Raw genomic sequence first — 26,941 nt, 5'->3', positions numbered from 1 at the left:
TTTGGAATCCATGAAACCCGACACCTTGTTGATTTGTACTCTGCTGCTCTCAGTAAAGCCCGGAGTTCAGGCCATGAATAGCTGACTGTGCAGCAAGCAGATAGGAGAGCCGGGAGCAGCAGGCTCAGTGCTGCTGCGGTTTGATTTTCAGAGTCAGGCATCACTGAGATCCCTCTCTGCAGCTCCTCTTTAATAATTCAAATGACCATTGTGTAACAGGGGTCACTGATCAGTGCCTAACTGGCAGCACCTATCTCACTTACACTTGTTTCCACGGGATATTCTCAAGATCACAAAGCGCGCAATCTCTGGAACCTGACATTTGAAGGTGTTCTAATTCTATCAAGCATCCACCCGCACATGCATGCACGCCCAAGGAAAATTCAAGAAAGACAGACTGTACTGGCACGGGTAACGGGTAGTGTTGTGTGATACACTGCCGTTACGGATTCTTTTGCATTGTGGTTAAGACGCTTGCTTGCGATGCAGTGGGTGGCAGGTTCGTGCCCAGCCTATGCCCTGTTACAGATGCATGAATCAAGCACATGGAGATGAACAACTTCACTAATGCTCAGTAGGAATTAATAATGCATGGAAAAATGAAAAACAATTAGGCAGATGGCAAATTCTCTGTTACTATTTGAACTTAAACAAAAGCTCTATATAGAAAAGGGGGATTGATAGATAACAGGGGTCATATTAAAATAATAAATGCATGCAGTACTTTGCAGCAGCTGTGCCTTGTACAGGTGGGCTTGTGTCTCTCAACAAAAGCCGTTCTACTACAGAAATAAAATAAATCGCATGAAAATAACTGCAGTCAAAGTAAGCATACCAGGGTTATCAAATCAAGACCAGAGATTATATATTAGATTGCACAGTTTAATTGCAGTTAAAGCTGTTTGCAAACTGTGGGTAGATTACAGGTGTGTTCTGTGGCTGTAGAAGGGAGAAGTTTAGGAATAAAAACAACACAATGGATGTTGTATCACGGGCATATTTATTTTCCGTAATTAACTCCTGCCCAGGTTTTATGACATCTTCACAATAAACAATAAACTGAGCAGAAGAGACATTTTGTAGTTTTATATAACCTTGGGACAACAATCAGTGATTTAACCTTTCCAATTTAGATTAAAAAATAATTGTAACATATCAATGCACATTTGTCATATTTAGATATAGGTCAGTATTATTTGAAAGGAGTGTAGCCTACTGGTACTGGTCATATATTTAAATAAGTAATACAATTTCCATTACACTTTAATTCTTCATTCATGACAGCTTTTGGGCCCAATTCAATTAACTTTTCAGCAGGGGAGTTAATGCAAAAAACTATGCGTCAGTGTTGAGACACCTGATTTAAGGTGGTATTGCAAGGTTATATTGATTGTCTGGGAATACCGTCTTTAGCAATAATATACTAATACCACCTTAAAAAGTATCTGTGTCTGATACCACTATGCAAATGTACTATTGGATATATATATATATATATATATATATATATATATATATATATATATATATATATGGGACACGTTTCTGGTTTATTTCCTGCTAAAACGATTTTGAAAAGATTTTTAACAAAGCTGAAAAGATTCAATTGACATCCCCCACTATCTTGCAAACACTGCATTGAAGCAAGAGCCTAGTTAACATAACAGAAAATTATATTAAACAAAACAAAAACAGAAATTCAGTCAACTGAAATGCAAGGCACTCCCCCTCTGGGGCACAGCTGGAGAGGCTGAAGACTGCACTCGCTAGCAAACTCTCAAGCACATCATACTGCAAAAGGTGCGTTTCAGATCAAAGGTCCCATGGATTGTTTGTGACTGCTGCTGAAGTGACAGCCATATTCTGGGCATCTGGAGAGCAATGAGGACTTTGTGTTTTTCAGCTGGACAGGCATTTTAGCAGTGCTGGTTAGGCGTTATTTGAACCCTGTGTATGTTCACGGAGCACTAAAGTGTGCTTGCATTATTGATGCACCCAACTTGAATTTCTGAATATGCTGGGTTTTGTCTTGGTTCTGTAATGGTGGTTTCAGGGTTTCAGGGAACCTTTACTGCTGCACGTGGTTGCGGATCACATCTAGAATGGCAAGCTGCTTCCAGTCCTAGTTATTGAAACCCTGGATCTCCTCCTCCTTGTCTGGCTGTCCGCGTCACACTTTCGGCACAGTCCAAACCAGCAGCAAAAAAACAAACAAAAAAAACACTCAACGGTCAGGAAGGAGAGAAGGGGTTAAAAGAAAGGGGGTGGGGGTTTGTTTTTACCCATTGACCCCCTCCCTCTCACTAGCTGACTGCCATATCAGTTCTTTTTTCACAAAAGATAAATCCCAGTCGAAATACCATTGTCTCTGTTCTGGAAGCAGAAGCTTTTTTTTTTTTGTCACATTAGAATTAACATTTTGATAATAAAAAAGCGCCTTTGTCCGTGGGGTTTGTTATAGCCGTTCACACCGATGCCAGGCTGGTACGAGGCTGACAGAGAGCATCCCTGGAGAGGCACTGTCTTTGAGATGATCCCCAAGGACCCCCTGCCTCCTCCTGTGTGAGGCTGTAGCGAGAGAGTGAGGATCTAGGATATTGTGCTCTCGCTCCCTCTCTGTATCGGTAGATGAATCTGCCAACCCCAGTGCACCAAGCCCCGAGGCTGGGCCAGCAGGCGAAGGGAACAACCCAAAAAAGAAAAAAAAAAAAACCTTATGGGGTCAGCTGGGAGTTTTTGCATCACTGGATAAGGTTGAGAAGTCTGAGGGATGTTTACCAAAGGGATTTGGGATAAAAGCTGTTTCCCTAAAAAAAAAAAAAAAAAAAAAAAAAAGCAATTGTGAGTTTTAGTGGCATACCATTTTTTAAATTGTAATGGTTTAATGGTAATCCCTGATTAATACATAAATACATGAATACATAAAACAAAGGCGTACATAAAGATTTAATAGGTGCTTGACCAAGTGAAAAGGTTTGACCATTTAAAAGTTTTGCACTGTAATAGAAGCTTATTCGTCTGGTCCTGAACTAGACGGTGACCGGAAGCAATGAAGTCCCATGTGACAGGAAGTAAAAGGGTGAAGTCCCATGTAACAAGAAGTGAAGTGATAAGAAAAGCCTTGCTTAGACAGACAACACAGGATTCGTGTGGCTCAAGACACGATTCCTCTTTACAAGAGAATGTTGAAAAAAAACATAAATGTCTTTCAAGAATGTAGCCTTATCTATTACACCTATGCAACATGTTGTTTTGCACACTGGTATCAGATAACTATTGATCTATTAATGTAAAATAGATCAAAGAATATCCAGAAATTGTACTGTATAAGTACATGCCCAAAAGACATTTACGTTCTTTGTGCAAGTGAACAGGAATGACGTCAATAGCTTTTGGCCAATATTTTGTGGGGTCTGGGTAAGCGAGAGAGAGAGAGAGAGAGAGAGAGAGAGAGAGAGAGAGAGAGAGAGAGAGGCGACGGTCAGGTGACACTGAAGCAATGGAGAGGCGAGTGTTCGTTCAGTTCACGTACGCTTCCGTTCCTCTGCTGTCCTGCTGTGGAGGCAGAGTCTTCGGCTCGGACTGTAGAGTTGTTGCTGCTCGCCGGCTGGGAGATTACACTCGCCCGAGGAATAACCACTTCATACTGCATGTCCGAGTGCTTTACACACACAGCATGCACCAAACCACACGCGCAAACACAGACGCACAACAGGAAGGAAAAAGGGCAGCGTTAAAATCCAAATGCGACAATCACAGCCCGTTTTGATTATATATATATATATATATATATATATATATATATATATATATATTTTTTATAAAAATGTGTGGATTTGCAAATATCCCTTCAAAAACAGCATAGGGAAATTATAATCCGCTGTTCCGGAATTGTGTTCAGGAAAAGATGGACTGTATTGAATTGATCTAAACAGCAGTGGATCTATATACTAAATGGGTAGCCTAATTTGAGGGAATTTTTCATGGACAAGAGATTTAAGCCAGTTGAGCTGTATGAATTACACATGGCTTGCATGTTACGTTGAAAAGCTGACTGTACGCACAGGTTAGGAATCCTCTGTATCAATGGGTTAGGGTGGATAAATCAACATTTATAAAAACAAAAAGTTCAGTTTGTCTATCAGTAACTTACATGTCCAGGCCCTTGACTGATCAGTGCGAGCTCTGTGGGTTGGTACACACAGCTGCGATTCTGTCCATTGTAACCACAGTACGGGGACACAGGCTTGTTAGCTGAAAAGGGGAAAAAAAAAAAAAAAATGATTACACGTGGAGAAGGTAAAACACATCGGAATACATCAAACCCTGTCTTTGCAGTTCCCTGCTCTTAGCAGCCAGTGAAATTGTGCTTTTCAAGTGACTGTGGGGGCACCTTGAACAAGCAGCCACCTGTATTAAGAAGCCACCCATGTGTATTGTCTTTGGCGACCAGTTAATTCAGGTTTCTCCCAGCTGTGCTCTGTACTCATCACACTTCGGGCTGGATTTACTCCAAACAATTGTTTTGTCTCAATTTATTTTAAACAGTGGGGTGCACTGGAGCAACACTATATCTCACCATTCAGTTTTATTATTTGTGGCACAGAGCTCCTGTTTTTTATTTTTCTTTTCATACGGTTACAGTTGTAAATGTCCAGGTTCAGGACATAAATAATAGGCAATGAAACAGGAGCAGGCTCGATATCTGTGTCTAGTTGGAAGTGAAAAGAGTTTAATTCTGGCTTGATCTCAAATGACAGAAAAAACATGTTTGTATTTCTGGATTTTGCCAGTGTCCTCTGTAGATTATGTTATCATAGCAGTTATTAAAGCATAGTAGTCTTATCAGTTTTAAACATCATGCATGTAGAGACTGTCCTTGTCATATTGGTGTTTTAATGATTTTTTGTTATATTGTTAGCATTCCATTTAAATGAACTGATGAAGTACATCAGCAGTTGATATCTGTAACGGTCAACATCCACAGTCCTACACATAGCATGCAACTAGTAGAATGTTTGGAAATGTAGCATGTTCCGTTGCGGAATGCAGCAGGTTGTACGCTGCATCACTGGATGAGCACATCATAACTACAAAACTTTGTAAGTCAGTCTATGAATTCAAGATCTCAAAATTATGATTTTGTTAATCACCAGTCCAAAAAACACCTACGGGACTAGAGGACAGTAGATCCTGGGTTTCAATCCTAGCTCCAAATATTTACATTCTACAAGCCCAACAGTTACCACCAACTGATTGATTATAAATTGGGAAAATGAATGTAGAGTACCTGTGCTTGGTTCATCCATGGAGAAAGCTTTGTTTTCCATGAACATGCTCTGGGATGTCTGTTCCTTGAGGATGGTCTCGTAGCCCACCCCTCTGGTGGGGTACAGGTCGTCTCCGTAGCTTGGCTGCGCCTCCGAGTCCTTGGTGAGCAGGCACAGCTCGGGGATGATGTACAAGATAAGGAAGGTCCAGGCATTGGAAACCAGAGCGATGGCCAGCGTGGGGTCATTCCAGAGGGAGCTCCCCACCCTGCTGTTCCCAAAAACGTACATCACGATCCACGCCACCCAGATGCCTATAGAGACGAGGGCCGTCAGCAGGATGAAGATGCCGTGCTTCCTCCAGCGCTTGTGCTTGCCCATCTGGGTGGAAACGCTGGACACTAGGGTGGCCAACAAGAGGACCATCACGTAGATGAGCGCCATGACGAAATCCATGTTGGCAATGGAGCACGGGTCCCCCACAACGGTGGAGTTTGGGGCGTTGCGGACTATGGTTATGATCAGCCACTCCGTGTTGATTATGACTTCCACCAGCCAGAGAGCCAGGGCGCCCAGGCACAACATCCATCCCCGTGGACCATTGTCCTTCCGCACGAGCAGGTTCAGACGGATGCTGTGCACCAGTAGGCAGGAGAAGCAGCCGGCAAACAAGACGCCAAAGAGGAAGCGCCTGGAGGCACAGGTGGAGAAGTTCGGCTTGACGATGAAGTCGAACGTGAGGGCGAACAGCCCCAGCGTGCACAGCAGGAATCCCACCTGCAGCCCCACCACACTCTTCTTCTTCCCATCCGTGATGAAGGGCACGCTCGCCACAAGCACGATAGTTACCATGAAGGTGCCCACCATACCCGCCCCGGCGAACGCCTCCAGCACCACCCCCCAGGTCGCAGACAGGTCACACAGGTTGTAGTAGAGGGAGTTCAGGTTTTGGCCGCAGCCAGATGGAGGGGATGGGCTGGTCTGAGCCTTGACCACCGGTGCAGACCACAGGCAGAGGAACAGCAGCGCTACCAGGCGGAAGTGCTGGGGTAGTGCAGGAGCCATGTTGATGCTCCCAATGTCTGCAATTACAAAATACGACACACAGTGGGTGATAAGAAGGATCTAGGAAGGGGATATGTTCCATTGCGTATCAATGGATGAATCAAGTGCATAAATGATACTTTTCCTTGACATTATGGAGGTGTGTATCGTGATAAATTACTAAAGGTTCAACAGACTTTATATTAAAACCGAGAAATTGCAGTCATCGTTATCTATACCTGAAGAACATCACTCTGGCCCTACATTTGAGTGCCAAAAGGCAGGTCTACTATTTTCTAACATTACTGAACAAAATATAAGCCTGTACTGTTCACGCAACTGGATTATTTGTACTGCATTGTATTGTACTTATTTTAAAATACATTTCAAAATGTACATTTTATTATTATTATTTATTTCTTAGCAGACGCCCTTATCCAGGGCGACTTACAATTGTTACAAGATATCACATTGTCTAGGTAAAGTATCTTGCTCAAGGGTACAGCAGCAGTGTCCCCCACCTGGGATTGAACCCACAACCCTCCGGTCAAGAGTCCAGAGCCCTAACCACGACTCCACACTGCTGCCCATTTCTTTTACTGGATCAAAGGCAAAGCTTTGAGAAACTCCAGCTGGCAGGAGAACTGTTTAGTTAGTAGGTTTTTTTTTCTGCTATAAATCACTGATAAGCTTTTAAAACAAACACTGATTTGTCGAGGAGCTCTTTTTCCAGTAGCGAGGGGAAAGTTGGATTTGCATTTTCACAGGGCAGTGAAGTGTGTGTATGTCGATAGATTTATCACACAGAACAGCTAAGAGAAGCCATCCTGTATGTAAATACAGATGGAGGGTGATTGAATGGGATGGGAGGGGTTCTTAAAACAAGACTATGGGGGTGGAAATGCTGGACTATGGAGAGCTAGACCCATTAACCCCAGGCTACGCTACTAAAACCAGATTCATCTTGGTCTCAGAAGTTCATTGTTTGCTTGGCATTTCAGCTCAGTTCATTTGATAATTTTTAACTAAATTAACTTAACTCAATACTTAAGACACAGTGCTCAGAAAACAATGCAATTTACATTTACAAAAGGAGCTCGAAGTGACATCTATTTGCAAATTTAATAAAGGTTCAAATAACTAAACCAAATTTAAAAAAAAAATTGGTTTCTGGCAGAGTCCAAAATTCCCTAGATTCCGTATGGTTCTGCATTTGGATTTCGGCTTCCTGGAGCTCATTCAAATGTTTTATTTAAAAGGGTCTTTATATATTCAAGAAGGCTGTGCCCAATACCCTCAGCTCTATTGTGTTTCCTGTAATTTTTCTTCCTGATACTGAAGAGGTCATTTCTAACCTCCTACTGCTCCAAACAGTAGTGTGTTTCATGTTCTCAACTATGGAGCGATGTAGTAACCAATAGTGTAAACAAGCAGTGTTGTGCAGCACTGCAGTTCAATATGTTCAGGTAAGTTTCAAGGAGATCTGAACACTGTTTGGATAAGTGTCTGGGGGGTCTGCAAACAAACAATGGCCTCCTACAAACATTCGACAGCATGAATACAATGCATTCTAACACAGACTGGTCAAACAGACAAACAAAAAAACCCAGAGTACTGACGCTAACTGTAGAAGTGTCATCCATTCTTCTATTACACTGTGAACAACATGAAAGCACTTTGCAAGGAATAATGATCAATAGGTCAAACCTACACATCTGGTTAAATTGTAATATCGAGTTTCATTAAGGGTGGTTAAAATCTATGAACGGCTTTTATTTAGTAAGAGGTACTATAGCCTTGTGTATTTTGGCTAGCTTTTCAACTCCTGTTACTGACAGCTACTGAACCTGGTTAAATAAAGCCTGATAATTACAACGAACAAACAGAATTGATCAATACGAATGTGGAGGATATGAAATCGCTTGTTTCCAGGCCTCGGGATGCTAGGCTGTGCCCTTCCCCTGTAGGAGGATGTCCTTCACATTCAAAGAGGCGCAGTGTAATAGGATGAATGGAAAAAAAGAGTACTGTTGCTTTAAATCCTGACCCTTCCAGTCTCGTACTTTATTTTTTTTAACAAAGAAAAAGTTTTGGATTCTACCACTAACTTCGATAGGGGTGTAACCGTTATTACGATCAGTGTCAGCCTGCAAAATTTCTGTATAATATTTTACTATGCACTATTTCTGTAGTAATGTGTTTTTGTAAAAAGGGTAACATCTTCAATAGGTCAAAATGCAAAGGTCTGCTCTGCAATGAATCAAGCCATTCCGGGCTTAATTTTTGCAGGGAAGGTGTTTTTGATTTGTTCTTGTATGCATTTTGTGCTTATTTAATATTATATTAACATTAACATAGGGGTTGTTATTTTTGACAAATACATGTACTGTGCATGAATCAATGCAGGGTGTATATTTTCATTGTGCAAAAGCATCTAAAATATTTGTACTTGCATAAATTATATTTTGATTAAAACTTTGCCACATGGAATGAAAATAAAATCTGTATTGTGCAGCACAGAGAATGTGACATGAAAGTGCTGCAGCCTTGTGCTCGTCAGTTTTATTTTTACAGATGGATTCCAGGGCTTGATTTTTGCACATTTGCAGACGCACAATGTAATAAAAATAATACAAAAGACCTTTGCAACAACACTATTGTCTGCTTATGTGTGACTGAAGGAGGCCTGGAATGGGAGGTAAACAGGGACTGGGTTACATCAGCAAAGGCTCTCAATGGAAAAACAGAGGCACATGGAACCTGCAGTATCCCCCTTGGAAATGAGGTATCAAAGATGCAAACCCAGCTGTGCTCTTGCGGTTCACGAACCCCTTGATGCATTTTTTCTTTTTGCTTGCAATTCACTGTAACCCTTACCTATTTCTAAATATAGAAAGGCATGTAATAGTATCACTGTGCATGTACTGTAAAGTCATTATCAGTAGTCTGTGCAAGTGAAATGTTCCACTGGAGCAGGACAAACTCAGTAAAGTAAAAACACCTTGGTGGAAATAGAAAATGTACAATCGCTGGAGACTGAAGGGAACAGGCTGATGCTTACTGGAAAGTGCTCCCTGTCACATGGGGTAACTTTACAAGCAAAGCATTGCATCTGGCTTAAACTGGAGCTTTCTTCCTTCTACCTCCCCACACAGCTGTGAGCCAGCACCCAGGCACGGCAACACAAACCAGCCCTCAAGGACAAACAGGGGGCACGGACATCAGATATGGAACACTAATTGTAATTCATTTATTTCTGTGAATTTTTATTTACCCAGAACAGTCCAGGCAGAGAGAGACATGTTATTGCTCTACCTATGTCAACAGCAAGACCGTTTAATGGTTAACACTGCTTTACCAAGGCTGACCACGGTTTTTACAGCACTGTAACACAACGCTATGCCATTTACCATGCATTCACTGTGCTTTCACTTTAACCATGGTATACCGCAGTAACTTTGAGAAGGACTAGAGGCTCGGGCTGAAAAATGAATGTGGGTAAATGGCCTCAAGGTCAAAGTGTTTTGCAGATTATTTGCAGCTGTCTTAATGTGCAAACCTGCAGCGGTTAAACATTAAGCAGCAGGACCGAGCTCAATCACTGAGCCAAAGCTAGAGGCGTGGGTGGTGTGTCTGTCTGTCTGTGTCTCCCCCCAGTCCCCCCAGTTTGTTCAAAGGCTTACCTTTTATTACTGTATTAGTACAACCTATTAATTCACGAAGGAGCCCTTTTAAACACTGAACTTCCTTCCTTGCAGGTTTTCGATGAAACACTACTTTAACTGTATCACACAAATGTGTGTAAACTCTTTATAAGACATCAAATACAACTTGTGTTTCTAAATGCAATAATTCTGAAAGAAACTTTCAGAATTCTATTGCCAACGTTTAGACCAGAAGTGTCTCTCAATGTCCTCGTTCTCGTTTCTGACTCAGGAATCAGCACGGCTTGGGAAGCCCTTGAACCAGTCTGTGGTTCTGCCACCGTTATATATTTTTGAATGTGAATGAAGATATTGAAAAAGACTTCCAAACGCTTGTCATCTTACAAGCTTATTTTTTGTATTACAGTATCATTAAAAAGTCTAATGTCTCACTAATTTGACAGAACTTAAGAGTTTATGTAGGAGGATAAATAAAGAATTGTTTTAAGGGACATTTGTTCAGATTGTTTTGTTAAGCACATTTTGATCAATCAGAATTGCAGTTCTTAAACCATTTTCACCTTGTTTTAGAGGGTTTGCTAATCTATTCTCATTTTACAAACCACCGTTTAGAAGAGAAAGTTTTCAAACACTTTTCAGAAAAACTATCCTAAAACAACAAAAAATCGTTCCTTAAGGTTTTGTGCATAGGGCCCATCAAGTCCCCCTGTGTATTCCCTAGTGTGGAATAGGACTAGCAAATCAGAAGTGCTGCAAGCTCTATCGGACCAATCAAATTAGTCTGCAGGCGGGACCACAGATCCCTGTTCTTTACTACTAAGAAACACCTGAGCAGATATACAATTGTTCAAAAATAAATATTTTGATAAACTTAGAAACTCTATTCACAATATATATATTTTTTGGCATTTAAAAATAAAATGAACCTCACCGATTTCTTTGATATGTTTACGATGTTAAAAGACGTTAATTTTTATTTTTAAATAAATCAAAATCAAAACGAGTGTCTTTACATAAAGAAGTAAAGGGAAATAAACTGTATCTTAACACAAATACGTAGGTATGACCCTTTGAAAAAGTTACAAAGTCAAAAGTTAAACGTGATTTGTGTTTTAAGCTTATTATTATTACTAGCCACAATATAACAAATAACAGTGAATAACAAAAAACAAACAAACACAAAATAATTTAATAACGAACGGAAGAGTGTATATTTGTCTAATATAATACAACACTATGGACATAATCCATGAAGGATTTAAAGACTATCAAACAAGCGTGCCCTTAAAAGGTCAAAACTTTACGCTCACGGGTGTTATCAAAATACACACCGAGTTAATAGTTCACTTACCTGCGCAGTTTTGGGTTGGAATAGGTTTAAAAGGTGGGGTGATTTCTTTTTTTTCTCGACTGCGATGCCCGCTTGGCGACCGAACACCTCATATGAAGGTAAACCTCAGCGTACACCAAACCTACTGCAAGTTATTACCCGCACCAATAGAGAGAGTCTGTCCGCGGTGTCCGGTATCCTCCGGGCCTGCCTATACCTCGGAGGGGTACTTGTTTAAAATGGAAAACGTTGCACTGGCCAACTAATCAGAGGTACTTATCGAGGTTGTTTTTTTTTGTTTGTTTGTTTTTTTTGTATCAGTCGCTCCTCTGTTACGCAGGTAGGTACTTTCCAACTCTGTTTATTGTCAACCCGTCTCTCCCTCTCTTTTAAAAGCCCAGTTTAGTATTGGTGCCTCACTCCCCGTCCTGCTCCCTTTGTACTCTTTAGTGAATTTATTGTACCATCTCTCCCTCCCTAGTCTCTATCCCTCTCTCGCCCCCTCCCTTTTTCTGGCAGCTACCTACCCACGCGCAGCCCTCCCACCACAGCACACGACTAGCGGTGGTTCACACCTGCAGAATGATCATACATTTTCTATTGATATTTTTCTTATACTGAATATAGATCACATTTTTATCACAGACTTAAAAGGTAACACATGTGATATATGGATGGAAATAACACTCCAATGGCATTGCAGTTAGATCCATTCCTGGTTTTACTGTAAGTTTAATAAGACACACCTGAGCTTGTTACCTATACACTGGCGCCCATATTAAGCACATATTAAAACTTGGAGTGGGTGAAACTGCTATGCAATAGGAGTCATATTTCCATCCCTGTAAATACTCTATACACATGAGGCACTACACCTCTAACATTGCTATATCTTTTCATTCAGTTTTCAGAGCAGAGCAAGTTATAAAGCTTCAGTGCCATCTAGTGGATTATCTGTGTTACTTCACTGCCTGGTACTTGCCTGCAGGGTTGGATGTAGTGTCAAATGACCCGAAGCAGTACATGTTACCACCCCAAATTCTCTATCAGAGTAACCAATTTGCACTGTAATAAACAGTGGGTGACAGACCCAATTAATTAATTAGTGATCCCCATTGTTTTAGGTACCCCCGTGATATTAATGCAGGGATCTGATAAACATGGTACCCTAAATTGAAGCCCTCAGTCTCACATTTAATTTACTCAATGTGGTTTTTGGGGTACTCTGCAGTTTCAATATGGTTATAGTGTTATAACAACCATGGGTGATCTCCCCTCATCTGTGAACGGGCCATTGTCCTGCCACTGTTATAAATTACAGTCTGACAAGAAGGAGATAGCGGTACTTCCCACCATGTATAGGCTCTTACCTGGGTAATTGTCCCTTTTTGTAGGCTCTGTAGACTTTATGTTGTATATATTGTCTATGTGGGTGGAGTAAAAGAGCTCACATTACTACCTCCCTTATGATCAATGACTACGGTAGAGGCATACTGTAGTACAGCAAAGAACAGTTCAATCACATCAAAACTTGTTCAGTCAAATGTTATATACAGTGTAACTCCACGTACTGCGGGTTTTCTGTCTAATTGACTTAATTAAGTTTCCTTGGTCATCTGTAAATGTTGGTTATAAAAATTGATTATCTCACTGGGCAGTGTTCACAGACGGGTTAATAAAACCTCCCATCTGATTAATTGATTACTGGCTCCTTGATCTTCAATCCCAAGCTGTTGTCTTTCTTGCTGGCTTGGCTATTGTTAGCCAGAGGAAAGCCGGCTGTGAACTCCCCTCTCAGCACCACCGGTCCTGGTAGCATCTTACCAGAGGTAGTCAGGAACAGGAATCATAACTGGCTGTTCAGAAGATAAATAAGAACAAATGAACGCTTGTGTAAAACCTGGGGGGTTGGCAATGACACCAATTCAACTGTGAACTGTACAGCCTGCTTTTCAAAGGGCTTGTGTCTTTTTATAAATAGCAGGCATAAGTCATTGTTTGGTCAGAATGATTATTTCAGCCTCTGGGAAATTACTTTTTTTCTGTCCCAGGACCACTAAGTCAAATGAGTTCTGCTGGTCTTAGCCTACATACCGGGGTATAGATTTACACTCAGAAACACTCCAGGAAAAAAGAAAAGCTGTTTTGTAGCTGCTCAGTGATTGATCCTGTATGAATAAGAAACTGTATATCATTTTGTTTTACTACCCATAATAAAAAAATTATATATACCACTAAAGATCTATATAAAAATGTAATCTCTATATACATAACCACTGATGAAGTTTTAATATATAATAAACATCAACTATGGTTGAAATATAATATCATTGGTAAAATGTGATCTGATATATAGCCTTAGTTTTTCAGAATATGCTATATTCCTGTCTTGCAGATGCCTCTGAATTATAAAGGACAGTTATTTATTCCTAGTTCCACAACATAAATTTAATTTTCATCGGGGGAAAAATGCAGCATTGGTCAAGCTGTTGCTTTGTCAGAGCTTCATTAGGAAGCTGTCAATTTTTAAAAGTGTTAAAAAGGCTCTTGACGGTTAACAAATGTGCTTGGTGTAGATAAAGCCAGGATCTCTGGGTCAGCCTCCATGTGGCTGCTCTTGAGAGAGCTCTGAATAGCAATCTGAATAGCGAACTGCACCAGAGGACTCTGGATATTCAGTTCACTCCATCCACTTGGCTGCAGGTGGTGTTGGCATCAATGCACCCAGTCTTTATTAAAGTGGTAATGAGAGGCCAGAATCACATTTGAAATGACTTCGCAGTCAAGGAGTTTGCATAGGAGTGTGAAGCTCTGAAGCAGCAGTCAGGCCAGCCATTGTATGAAGATACTGCAGTGAAACAGCATGCACCTGCTGTACGCTCCATTTTTATAAAGACATGCTTTTCCACAATTTAACACAATATGTGCCCTCCTATCACTTACTCTCTAACAAATATGAACAGTAATTTATCAACCGAAAAATAAGAGTTAATTAAACAAAATGCTGTGGTATGTGGTGAGTATTTGAATGGATGTGAGCCCTTTAACTAGACAACGACAGACGCTCAATTCAGAAGATTTATTGAGTGAGTTTATTCATTTTTTTTACTTACAACCACAGCCCCTTTCAGGGACCCCAGCGCTGGCTGCAGTTTGCTTTGTGTCCACCAGGTGTTGTAATTCAGTTTGCATGCTTGAATCTGCCAGGATTGATTCCAGCTCAGTTTGTGCTTTGTGGTCCAGACAGGTCACTTATCCTAGCATGACTGGATTTATTGTGCTCCTTTAGACCTAATCTGAAAATGAAGGAAATTGCAACTGGCATGCATGTAACGCATGCAAAAGAGGAGAGATATGTATAACAACTGTAGGTAGTGTGGCTCTTACCCTTTAAGGTGGTATTGTTGACCTTGCTAAATAAATTGTGCTCTTAAAGAGAAAATCACATCGGAATTGTCCACACATCATTACATCAGGTTATTGAAATCCAAGGTTGGTGGTTTTTCTTTTTCTAACCTGGTTGTATAGGAGGCCAGTAACCAATAGAGAATGTTCTATGGTACATACAGCATACAGTACTAGTTTTGCTAACAGTAGTACTTTTGCAATAAACAATATCAATAGGCAATTAAAAACAAAAAAATGTGGCTAGATAAGGACTTTCACATCACAATGAACACAATATAAAGGTCATTTTAGAGCTCTTAAACTAAGTTCCCAGTTTGTTGTAATGATGGTTGGTTGTGTGTTTCATGACGAGTGTTTAAAAAGCCTGTTTCACAAGTAAAGAGAAATCTATCCCTTCTCATTCCAGAGTGTGCGGGCCCAGTCTGTTACTGCTTATAAGCCAGTGTCTTCTATCGGGAAGGTGCTGTTCCAAAAATAACTTCATTTAAAAAAGAAATACCCATCTTTTTTGACGTGGTTGCTTTTATAAACCCATTTCCTCTTTAGGACCAATCGTCAGGGCAGCCTTTGTAGAATTCACACTTCTGAAACATGTTATGAAAATGAATCTGCACAACAGTTCTGCTGTGTTCAACCCACAATCCAGCCTTGTCCAGCTCTGCTCTAATGTAAAAGGACGATTCCAATTCATGCTTTCTATTTAAACTGGGTCCTAAATACTATACGCATCTGGAATATGCATTGTTTTTGTTTTTTCCGGTGAACTTTAAATACTTAAATATATTTCTCAATAGGGGCTCCAGAGTGGCGCATCCAGTAAAGGAGCGCCACGTGAAGTGCAGGATGCGCCCTATAGTCTAGACGTCGCCGGTTCAAGTCCAGGTTATTCCTTTGCCGATCGAGGACGGGAGCTCCCAGGGGGCGGCGCTCAATTGGCCGAGTGCCGCCCGGAGGGAGGGAGGGCTAGGTCAGCCAGAGTGTTCTCGGCTCACCTCGCACTAGCGACCCCTGTGGTCTGGCTGGGCACATGCGGACTTGCCTGTAAGCTGCTTAGGGCTGCGTTGTCCTCCGACGCTGTAGCTCTGGGTGGCTGCATGGTGAGTCTGCAGTGTGTAAAAAAGCGGGTTGCTAATGGCACATGCTTCGGAGGACAGCGTGTGTTCGCCTTCGCCCCTCCCGAGTCAGCGCAGGGGTGGTAGCGATGACCTAAAATAATTGGACATTACTAAATTGGGGAGAAAACAATAAAAATAATTGCCAACTACTAAAATATTTATATATATATATAACTCAATCATTTAAATGTTCCCTGGACCAGTAAAAATTGAACCGTTCTCAAACTCTGACCATGTATGCCAATTAGGAATGTCCCCAATTGTTTATAACTAACCCTACCCCTAACCCCAAATGCTGAGTAGTAATTAATCTCTCCTCATTTTTTTTTTATTTACAGCAATGGAGGAACAATAACAAGTGTAAATGTAAATACTAGAACGGTCCCTTTATGATTCATTGATTGGGTGAAGTTGCATTATTCCTTGATTCCCTCATAGAACACCTTCAGCAAATAAGAGATCCATCTCTGTAGGAATATTAACAAGAAACTAATAGAAAATGATTTGCCAAACATTTTGATGAGAAGTCTTTATCAATATCTTTCTTCCCATTCTTTAAAGCCCACAGAATGGTTGGAGGACTGCCAAAGCCGTGTCTATGTGGTAATTCCTGGGTCAGAAATGGGAAGGGGTGACGTCAGGGGCGCTGAGTCTCTTGCCATCACAGGAGGAGTGCAGGGAACTGGAAAGTGGTTTGAGGGTCAGGGGATGATGGGGAGCTGGCAGGGCCCCTCCACACAGCAGGAGCACGTCTCGGACGCCCGAGCGGAAACGCTTGCTGACGAAGCAGTACAGGAAGAAATTGACAGCGGTGTTGAGCATGGCAAGCATGTTGGCAAGGTCGTAGGCCAGGTGAACGAGCCAGTTGCGGTTCACCGTGGACACGTAGAGGTGGTAGATGATGACGAAAGTGCGTGGCGCCCACAGGATTGAGAAGGCGGTGGTAAGTGCCAGCAGGATGGCCGTGGTTTTGCCGCAGCGCCTCGGGGCTGGCTGTTGGCACTGCTCACGGCATTGCTTCCTGTGCCGAATCTTCAGCCTGTAGATGATAATAGAGTTGAGCACCAGGAAGATACTGCAGGGCAGGAAATATATAATGGTGCAGTGGGTCCAGATTAGCACCTTGTCCATTGCTGTTGGTGGGCGGGTGACCCTCCAGACGTCCGACCACCAGTAGAAGGGGGCACCAGAAGCAAGTGCTAAAACAAAGACCAGGGCTATGACCTTTTGCGTTCGTTCCGGGTAGCTGAACTGCCGGTGGCGCAGGGGGTGGCACAGCGCTAGGTAGCGATCCACCGTCAGTGATACGGCAGACCAGATGGAGGCGTGGTTCGCGGCGAACTCCAGCACGCTGATGCTGTGGAGAAGCAGCTCCGGGACCTCTCGATGGAAAACAGCAGTCTCCAGCAAGAAGCCCACGAAGACGATGAAGAGCTGGGTCAGGATATCGGAGCCTGTCAGGGCTAGCAGGTAGAAGTATGAGGACTTCTGGGTGCGGGCTGCGAGTCGGGAGAGGACCACTGCCGTCAGAATGTTCACTGAAAAGGGAGAAAAAGAGAGCGCGTACAACTAAGGTTAAAAAAACAGGTACTTCTAATAGAGGTCAGGCACTCGAGTTCATTTAAGTTTAGATTTAAATCAACAGTCTTGGATTTGAACCTGGATTTGGACTTGAATCACCACGTTTTGGACTTCAGTCATCCAGAATTGGCTTGAATGCATCTCTCCTGGGTATACAGGTATAGCATGGCATTAAAAAGTGTGTGTTTGTGTTTGAGGCAATGCATAACCTAGAGTGGAGTTGAAATCCTTTTTATTACCGGCATGCATCATTGATCCACGAATGGCAATCATCCCAAGGGCAGCAGTACAAATCTAAAAATATTCTCTCTGGGCATTACCTCATAGTTGATTAGGGAGCCTTGCTCCCTCCCAGAACAGAAGACCGATTTTTGAGAACCTTGGCTTGAAAATATCAATGGCTGCCAACATTACAATATTACAACTCAGAAAGCAGGCAGAACACCCACTGTGCCAATCAACCCACACAAACAATGACATGTTTATTAATTATCTATCAAAAATTTTATTACCCCAGGTTGATAACATACAAAAAATATTCGGGGTGGTCTAGCGTTTATAGCCAGGGGCCTGGGAGTCAGTGTGGTCTAGTGGTTAGAGTTGAGTGGCAGATTAATAAATGCAGGTGCTTTCGTGGAAACTGAATTTAGCAAAAAATATAACTGCTGGGATACATCTATGTAAGGCATTCCGATGGGACACATAGAGTAATTTGTGTAGCCTGGTTGTACCTGGCACTCCGATGCAGAGGAGGGCGCTGTAGTAAATGACAGGGATGAATCCCAGGACACAGACAGACCTTTGCAGCTGCCCTGACCCCTGGGTCCCGCCCGTGGGGCTGGACGAAGTAGCGTTGAGCAAAGCGATCATCGCCCTCCGGCGTACCCTGCAACACAGAGAAGGAGGGAGAAAGATGGAAGGGTGAACTAACTAGTTCTAAAGTGCACTTTAATCAGCAAATAAATGGATTGTGTAATGGCTCTTGCGTACTACTTTAAAAGTAGTGAATTTTTTTTTTTTTAATTTATGTTGTCTTCTACATTAATAGGTAAAGTGTTACCAGAATATCTTTGATGACAATGCACTGGTTGTGTACACAGCACTATCACAAGGGTTGCTGAGATAGTATTTTGACATACAGTACCAATCATGGCTTCACATGGTTTGATTGAATGCCCATTGGTAATCCATTGCAGTACCATTTCATTATACCAGAACCAGTGTTCAAATAAATCAACTCTGCAATATGAGATCCAAATCGGTTGTGTTGCCATTGCTTTTAATTCTGATATCTACTAAAGGAGCCAATGCTTGCTGGAGGATAGTGGAGATGTCATATTCTCCCACTCCTTTCCAGCATGACCAATACAGAGTGATAGCCCTCAAAGTACAAAGGGAAAGCAAGTGAAAAGTCAGCCACTGCTGTTTTCTTAAGTATTACAGCACAATACCTACAGAACGTATTATTCTGTATTGCTTTATTAGAAAATAAATTAAACAAAGTGTTGCTTATTACTGTAAGTACATGGCACAGACTGGCTCTCAGTCATTGGGCTGCATCGATAAAGCAATTGTTTACATTTCAATTTATTAACCTGCATTGATTTGCTTCAAAGTAGTGCAATCAATGTCTTCATTTGTGAATGTAAGAGGCTCATTTGCTGGCTTCATGTTGAAATTACACATGGTGATTTGATTATATAGTTAGGGTTGAGTTCTGTGTGGGGATGATGACTGAAAGCTGTCATGAATGTGTGATGATTCAACGCAAGAGTAAGGGCTAGGAACACATTAACCTATGGTGAGTCATTGAGGACGTGGAAAAAAATCTAAATCTAAATGTGTTATGTGTTAGCGGTTCAAAATGTCGAGATCCTGAGACTCGTGATCTCGACGTGTCCAGATAATCTCAACATAACACATTTCTATCATTCCTTTCCCCACTGTCCTTATAATGAGTTACTGTATAAACCTAATCCAAACCTTAAAGTCATTATCAGATTGCACAATTCCTCATTGAATTTCCAATTGAAATACTGTTCTCTGTGCAACATCCTTGCTATACACCCCATGGATTCTCCTGGAGCATTTCAGTAATGGACAAATCAACAAAACTGCTGAACCTCTGTATGATTGCCTCACTGTGGATATAGTGTGCCTCAGAGGTCTCCAAACAGCAGATGGGGTCTATTGTGAGAGCAGAAGGGGGAGAACGGGTTAAGTACTATCAGGGATAAGAGCATTGCTGGCCATTAGAGAACTGCTTACAGCAATGGAAGAGTGAACACAAATGATCTCTTATCAGCCTTCCTGTCCCTTATCACTCCATCAAGTCACTCTGCCACCCTTCATCTTTATGTCTGGCTTCCTGTTTTTCACTTGTTCTCTACAAATAGTGCCTGTACTGGTGTAATTATCATAAAACATTTATATTTAAATATAAAACAACGACAATTGTTCTGTTTGTACAACAATAATACACTGAATTATTGCAAATGTAGCCTTATGTTTATCAGCTTAGTGGTTCCATAAAGCGCCTTTATGCCTTTATTGCTTCCATCTAAACTGGGAAACATAAATATACTCAAAATACTGTCATTTATAAATGTAAATAATGTGCATGTGCATATATATATATATATATATATATATATATATATATATATATATATATATATATATATATCTAAATATATATATATATATATAAATATATATATATATACTGTATATATATATATATATATATATATATATATATATATATATATATATATATATATATATGTGCGTGTGTGTGTGTGTGTGTTTTATTGAACCTAAATGGAAGAAAACTAATTTAAAAACTAAAATCAAAGAATGAAAGATAAAGAATGAGACTAGTAAAAATAAAATAATTAATGCCCACCTAATTATAAACAGTTTAAAAGCTTTAACCGAGCTAATGTATGCCACCTGGAGCACCTATTATTTTTTTTATGCAATCCACGATAGGGTTAAGCATCCTTTTTATTATCAACCGAGATAATATAGTAACATTTCCACCACAAAGCTAATGGGGACAGTGCTAATCACATTTCTTTTTTTTTTTTTTTTTTTTTATAAGCCCAACAGCAATTTGGACAGATGTCATGATCATAGCCTCACTAATGTTGCTTCTCAATTGAATTCAGAATTTGTCTGTGAGACACAAACGCATCACAAATAAGATTATTTCCCTACCTCAGTCGTTTATGTGTTGCACTGTGGTAAAAGCATAATGTCAAAGTGTAATGATAAAGGATTGTGAAAGCTAGGTAAAGCACAGGCAAGTTTACATGCACGTGTAACCTGCCTGTCTGCTTGGCTGCTTACATGCCATGGTGTCTGTCTGTATGCCTGTTCAGCTTTCTTTACACTCATCTTTAAAAGCCCAGATGCATCCTAAACTGCTGACTGTGGTCTGGATTAAATCAAAATGATGGTACCACAACCAGTACTTGCCCGAAGATATATATATATTTTTTTTTAAATATTTATAATTATTATGCTTATGCTTTGAAATGCTTAAAATCTCAATGCTCTTTCCCCATGGATGATTAATCATGGTTTATCAATTAAAAAAAAAAAAAAAAAGTCTAAACAAACTGAACCAGAGCGGTTATTTTCTCACTGTCCCCTGAGAAATCAACAAGCTTATCACCATCGATCTGATCCCGGAGAGATTTCTCTGACACTAATTATCGTAAACTCTATTTCAGCGCACAACTCCAGCGCTCCAGTGCTGTTAAATGCTCTCAGTTGTGAATTGTCTCAATCCTCCTTTGTTTCTCATTACGGACTTGCTGGCATTGAGTGTCAATATTTCAGTTACTGCTGCAGCAGCAGTTTTGAATTATTCAGTGGTCAACATTGAAACAGTTGGTAGGGAAGGTACACTGGGTGCTTTTTCAAGGTCAGTTTGTGAAAAGGTCCCAATGATTTTCAATGAGTGCAGTTAACTGTAAGATTATTTCTTGTAATAGCATTTATTTAGCCATGCTGCGCTATGGAATTCCATCTGTTTAAACAGATGTAATCAAAATGTATTTTTCAAAGGATTTTTATCAAGGCACCCATGTCTGTTCAAATTAACTCACCAATACACGTTGAATGTATATTGAAAATATGGTTTGACTGTGTAAGCATATCAATAGAAAGTCAATATAGATTGAGCAAGCAAATAGATACGTTTTTTTTTCTTTTCCCATTTTCTTTAAATTGTGGCATCTGCTGTATTCCTGTGTAAGATTGTGGTTGCGCTTATGTTATATACAATGTATGTCTCTAAATATATAATTGTATGTGCTGCTATATTATTATTTTTTTCATTTATTAAATTGCATAGATTGTGGTGTATCTGTTAAATTCTGGAGACAGGATTTATCTGCTACATGACTTACACAACCAATAATCAATACATAACCATGCAATAATGTATGCAAGTAAATTGCAATGGTTTTTATACAGATATATGATCTACTTGATTTTATAAAATAGACTTCAATTCAATGCATCTCAAACCCTAATCCCCTACATATCAAACATGCATTTATCATGAAAGGTAAACAATAATTAAATGCTCTATAAAGTTAAATCTAATATTTTTTAAAGGAAATTACAGTAGGTTTGAGTAAAAGAGATACAATTCAACTTATTGATGGCATTGCAGTTTTTAGATGAGTTAGTATTCCAGTAAATGAATCCACAAACACATGTCAGTGTACTTCTGTTGATTTACTAGTTAATATCACACTATGCTTAGTTCTGTGCATTACAACTGCTAAATTAAGTTCCTGATGCACCTTCAAGTAATTGACCCTCTCCCCATACTACAGAAACCTGGTTCTTACCTCTACCTCTGGGAGTGTCTGTCTGTCCGTCCAGTAGCCAGTGGATCTGTCTGTCCTGCTGCATGGTCTGCACAGCTTGGGACCGTGTGAGGAGATAGCACAGGGTCTAGAGAGAAAAAACAGGCTGCTAACTGCAGACTCATTACTGCAGTGAGTGAGAGAGAGCAGAGAGAGGAGGGAGTGAGAGCAGGAGGGGGAGAGAGATGATGGGAGGGGGTGGGAGTTAGAGGGATGAGAGAGGGAGACAGGTGAAGTACAGAAAGAATAAGAAGGAAAGGAAGAAGATGGGGAGGGGAAGGAGGTATTGTAAGGGAGGCAACGTGGGATGAGAGAGAAGAAAGGACACAGGTATTGATATGCATTCAGTGAAGATGTGGAAAAGCCAATTTGTTTGTAAAATCTTGGCTATTTAGTCCTACTAAATCCAGGCGATTCACCACCAACCCCCACCTCCTTGCTACACCAGTGTTATTAACCATCATCAAAAAAATCTCCATCCATCCGTGCACAGTTCCTGTATGCATATTTGGGACAATGGAAACAGGGTGTTGTTGCGTATGAACCCTGCTTTCCTCCCTAAGGTGATTACAGCTTTTCACTTGAATCAGTCAGTGGAACTAGAGGCTTTCCATCCCCCTCCCTTTGCGGAGGAGATGGATAGGAGATTAAATTCCCTCTGCCCAGTTCTGGCATTGAGATGCTATGTGAATAGAATGAGAGCGCTGCGTCAGTCTGACCAGCTCTTCGTCTGTCATGGTGAACGGACCCGAGGTCAAGCCCTCTCTAAGCAGTGACTGTCCCATTGGGTTGTGGACATGGTTTCGACTGCAAAGAGAGGACTGACCTCTAACGATCATACTACCCTGATAACGGCAGTCTGGCCAATCACAGTGCAGGGAGCACACCGCTCAGGACATTCAAAAGGAGAGAGAAGAAATTGCCAGCCGCATCTGAAACAGAAATATGCATGACCCGTAATGACCCTGAGTAATCATAACATATGATGTGGGGTGGTAGTAGTTTCCTTTATTTAACATATTTGAATTGAAATTGCATATATCTTTGATATATGATCCATAACTATTAAACACTCAACAGCGCTGCATTTAGAAATACTAAAAGAAACGTGATAAATTCAACGACATCGTTTTGAGTTTTGAAGACATCGCGAAAGACCTTTAGTCAAAACACTTGCCGTTGAATTTGTTACGCTTTGTTTATTATTTCTAATATATGTTTTTGATACAAATAATGCCCAAATGCGTACATTATTATCTGCAAATATATATTATGAATGATCATATACTGTATATTTATAATTATAAAATAAATGTGGATACATTTGGATAAAACATTTGCTAGAAGAACGATATTTGAATAGAGCTATCTATGGCTGCATCGACGTGATTTAATGACTGCAAGATGGTTTTATCTGGGTTTACATCAAAGTGACTCACAATTAACTTCAGCAGGTTAAGAACACTTCCTAACACACTGCTCTGATGCTGTTTTTTCAAACTGGTCCCCCATCTCCACAACTGCAGCTGTGTTTTTAGTATTGGTGAAAGTGTCTGCCAATTGAGAAATAAATAAACTGCACAAGAAAAATGTCTCCTCCCAAGGCCAGCACTGACAGTACCAGTAATTCTGTTTCAGGCTTCGTTGCTATGTTCTGTATTCTCCCCCCTCACTCTTTTCTGGTGTGCTTTCGTGTATTTTCTGATTTGCTGGAAATGTCCAGATTCTTCTAGAAATCAGCTATACTGGGTCAAGCTCCACATAATACATGAACAGGCAGTGCAGGAATAAAAAAGCAGGGAAATTAAAAGAAAATCTGAGCAAAATGAATACATTTAACTCACAAGCACTGAAATTGTGTTAAATGCAAGGTCTTTTTTTTTTTTTAACGCTGAGGGTGCAAATGAAATGCCTTTTCATAGGCTATGAAAACAAGCTCCAGCTATTATTGATCAGTTCCTATTTATATTGTAGAGTGCTGTGTCACCTGTGGTGTTACCTGTTGTATTGTATCCCCATGTGAAAATAATACTCTAGAATACTATAATTCTGCATAATGCCAGCAGTCATTCAACACTACATTACATAATACTGTGGTGTTGAAATTTCTATAATTAATTTGTATACGTGGCGGAGAGCAGATGCAAAAAGATTATGACAGCATCACTTACAAGGTAACAGAAAACCACGTTTTATGTTACCAAGTATAACACAACAAAGGTCCCCTGGACCTGAGTCTATAATTTCATAATAAATGCAATACTTCATTTCATCAGAACCCGTGGTTCTCATGATACAGATTTTAATACAGGGTGGCCAAAATTGGCCCTTCCACACCTGGTCTTTGTTCCAGCGCTGATCTAAATTGAACTATATTAAACCTGTTTTACATGTTAAACCGGGAGTGAAATCGCACTCCAGGACTGTGATTGGACACCCCTGCTTTAGTAGCTCAGCCAATCAAGTGCCAGTACATTGACAGGACTTTGAAAGATATGTTGACCAAATTTGGATGAAAGCTTCAGAGCATAATTTATCTCAACCAATCAGAGTCAAGAAGTGACACAAAAGTGGGTCACGGTGTGATAGATTACAATACCCTTGTAACCTAAGTGGTATCATTACCAGGTTTCACATATCCTGGTCACCAGGGATGTCAGAACACTTTTAAACAATACTGTAACTCTATACATTTATCTCTTTTATGTCTGGGTTTCACTTGCAGCTTTTAACCTACATGTACTCACGCGATGTTTACCCATCAATTACCAGCCTGTTAAATATATAAAATAGATTGATAAATATAGATGATCAGCAGAGAAAATGAAAAACATACGATGGCTAAAGTCCACATGCTAATAGTTTGGTGAGGAACACTTCCTGTTGTACTATTGTTGTGGATGAGACATATGTCCTTTGTGTTCTCCTTGTTCTTTTAAATCCCAGCAGAATTGAAGGTACCTAGCTACTCCAGCAAGGGTCCCCACTACTCTGCCCTGAACACCACTGTACCTTCATCCCCAGTGCTATAACTCATAATAATCCTTGCAACAGACACAAGAGCCTGAGAATAATCTCCATAGTCACAGCAATCCCATCCATGCTAAACTTGTTCCAGGGAGAAGAAGAAGAAGAAGAAGAAGAAGAAGAAGAAGAAGAAGAAGTCAAGGTTGCTCTTACAAACAACTTATCCAATACAGAAGCACCCATACATATTTATTATATTTTAACAAAGCCCTCATTTACATTTCATTTTAGTTAGGCACAAACCAGTGAATCACTCCCCCTGGGACCTGACCACACTGGCTTGTGTACAGTCAGTTGTGTGCCTCAGTATTCTCAATTTCCTCGCATCACTTTTCATTAAGTTGTGTGTGGACCCCCTGGGCTGAATGCAGGATCTAGCATTACAGCTGTGCAACTTCAGTGTAACACCCCAGCAGGTGGGAATGCACTGCGCTCTCAGGAAAGTAAAACAGTCGAGGGAACAGTGACCTTTTCATTTTCGGTTGAACAAGGTTGCCATGGCACCAACGCATACAGCAGAGATGAGTCAAACACCCCTCCAGATCTATACCCTTATCAAATACGCACTGGTTTATTTGAAACTAATGTATTAATTGACCATTTGCTTTAGTAACTTATTAGCACTTTATAAGAGTTGCAGATATTACTGTAACCACTATACATGATGACCCCTCCGCCCAACACAATGCTGGTATGGTGCACTGCAGACAAAAGGTACTGATCGGAATGTGTAGCCCCCTTGAAGATCACAGTGACAATGATCTGCAGTGATCATTGTGATGTAAGTGTTCAGTTGATTAGTACAGGCTCTGTCCTCCTCTATCACAGGCGGATAATGAAGCTCAACACTGGATAACAGAAGAGCAGGGCAACGGCAAACAGTTCTCACTGAGACAAGCCAGCCATGCTCAGCAACACTGAGCTCGTTAATCTCAACTGCTGAGAAGTGGGAATAGGGGAGGTGTGTGTGTGTGTGTGTGCGTGTGTGAGACAGAGATAGAGACAGGGTGATTCGTGGGCTTGTTTATTCACATACCCCATGACTCTTAGGAATTTTACAATAAAACAGCTCACACATTCAGGACAAGATTCATTCTTCCCAATAGTATCCTTGGGGACTTCATGAAATTATAGTGATGCCACTGAAAAATTCTCTAATTGAAGATTTTATATTGAACGCAGATCCCCAGCACTGAATTCTCTATACTGTATATAATTTGCTGGCTCTCAGATCCCCAGTACTTTCTCTATACTGTATATAATTTGCTGGCTCTCAGATCCCCAGTAGTGAGTTCTCTATACTGTATATAATTTGCTGGCTCTCAGATCCCCAGTAGTGAGTTCTCTATACTGTATATAATTTGCTGGCTCTCAGATCCCCAGTACTGAGTTCTCTATACTGTATATAATTTGCTGGCTCTCAGATCCCCAGTACTGAGTTCTCTATACTGTATATAATTTGCTGGCTCTCAGATCCCCAGTACTCTATTTTATATTGAATTTGAAGTATTTCTAATCCCAGTTCTGTTCACTACACTGTACTGAATTTGGTATTTCACATATCAGCAGCATTAGTCTATATATTAATCATGTTCTCTCCCCCCAAGGTGCT

The 26,941-nt window shown here is 40.7% G+C and overlaps 2 protein-coding genes across 3 annotated transcripts; both read right to left on the bottom strand.

Moving 5' to 3' along the window:
• Window positions 1-981: 981 nt before the first annotated feature.
• Window positions 982-11,836, bottom strand: LOC117424221 (G-protein coupled receptor family C group 5 member C-like). 2 transcript variants are annotated; one of them, XM_034040391.3, is made up of 5 exons: window positions 11,331-11,830; window positions 5,291-6,352; window positions 4,154-4,254; window positions 3,533-3,661; window positions 982-2,807 (listed from the first exon to the last, which is right to left on the bottom strand). In XM_034040391.3, exons 2-5 carry the CDS (start codon window positions 6,333-6,335, stop codon window positions 2,775-2,777), a joined length of 1,308 nt encoding a protein of 435 aa, XP_033896282.1. In that variant the 5' UTR covers window positions 6,336-6,352; window positions 11,331-11,830; the 3' UTR covers window positions 982-2,774. The 2 variants fall into 2 exon arrangements, with proteins under 2 accessions (XP_033896282.1, XP_033896283.1); XM_034040392.3 differs by lacking the exon at window positions 3,533-3,661 and having other exon boundaries at window positions 11,331-11,836.
• A 2,555-nt stretch (window positions 11,837-14,391) lies between these two features.
• Window positions 14,392-22,491, bottom strand: LOC117424328 (probable G-protein coupled receptor 142). The gene is made up of 3 exons (XM_034040563.3): window positions 22,285-22,491; window positions 18,145-18,299; window positions 14,392-17,370 (listed from the first exon to the last, which is right to left on the bottom strand). Exons 2-3 carry the CDS (start codon window positions 18,281-18,283, stop codon window positions 16,448-16,450), a joined length of 1,062 nt encoding a protein of 353 aa, XP_033896454.3. The 5' UTR covers window positions 18,284-18,299; window positions 22,285-22,491; the 3' UTR covers window positions 14,392-16,447.
• Window positions 22,492-26,941: the final 4,450 nt, after the last annotated feature.

The sequence above is a fragment of the Acipenser ruthenus genome, chromosome 19, assembly GCF_902713425.1.
Source record: "Acipenser ruthenus chromosome 19, fAciRut3.2 maternal haplotype, whole genome shotgun sequence".
Taxonomy (NCBI): domain Eukaryota; kingdom Metazoa; phylum Chordata; class Actinopteri; order Acipenseriformes; family Acipenseridae; genus Acipenser; species Acipenser ruthenus.
Note: the sequence above shows the minus strand (reverse complement) of the source record. Positions and strands in the feature narration are given on the sequence as shown.

Coding starts and splice junctions, on each gene's coding strand:
- LOC117424328 (XM_034040563.3), bottom strand. CDS start 18,283: ATGATCGCTTTGCTCAACGCTACTTCGTCCAGCCCCACGGGCGGGACC. Junction 17,371..18,144: donor CCTCTGCATCGGAGTGCCAG/GTACAACCAGGC, acceptor CTCCCTTTTCAG/TGAACATTCTGACGGCAGTG.
- LOC117424221 (XM_034040391.3), bottom strand. CDS start 6,335: ATGGCTCCTGCACTACCCCAGCACTTCCGCCTGGTAGCGCTGCTGTTC. Junction 4,255..5,290: donor CATGGATGAACCAAGCACAG/GTACTCTACATT, acceptor TCCCCTTTTCAG/CTAACAAGCCTGTGTCCCCG. Junction 2,808..3,532: donor GACAGCAGAGGAACGGAAGC/GTACGTGAACTG, acceptor TTTTTTTTTTAG/GGAAACAGCTTTTATCCCAA.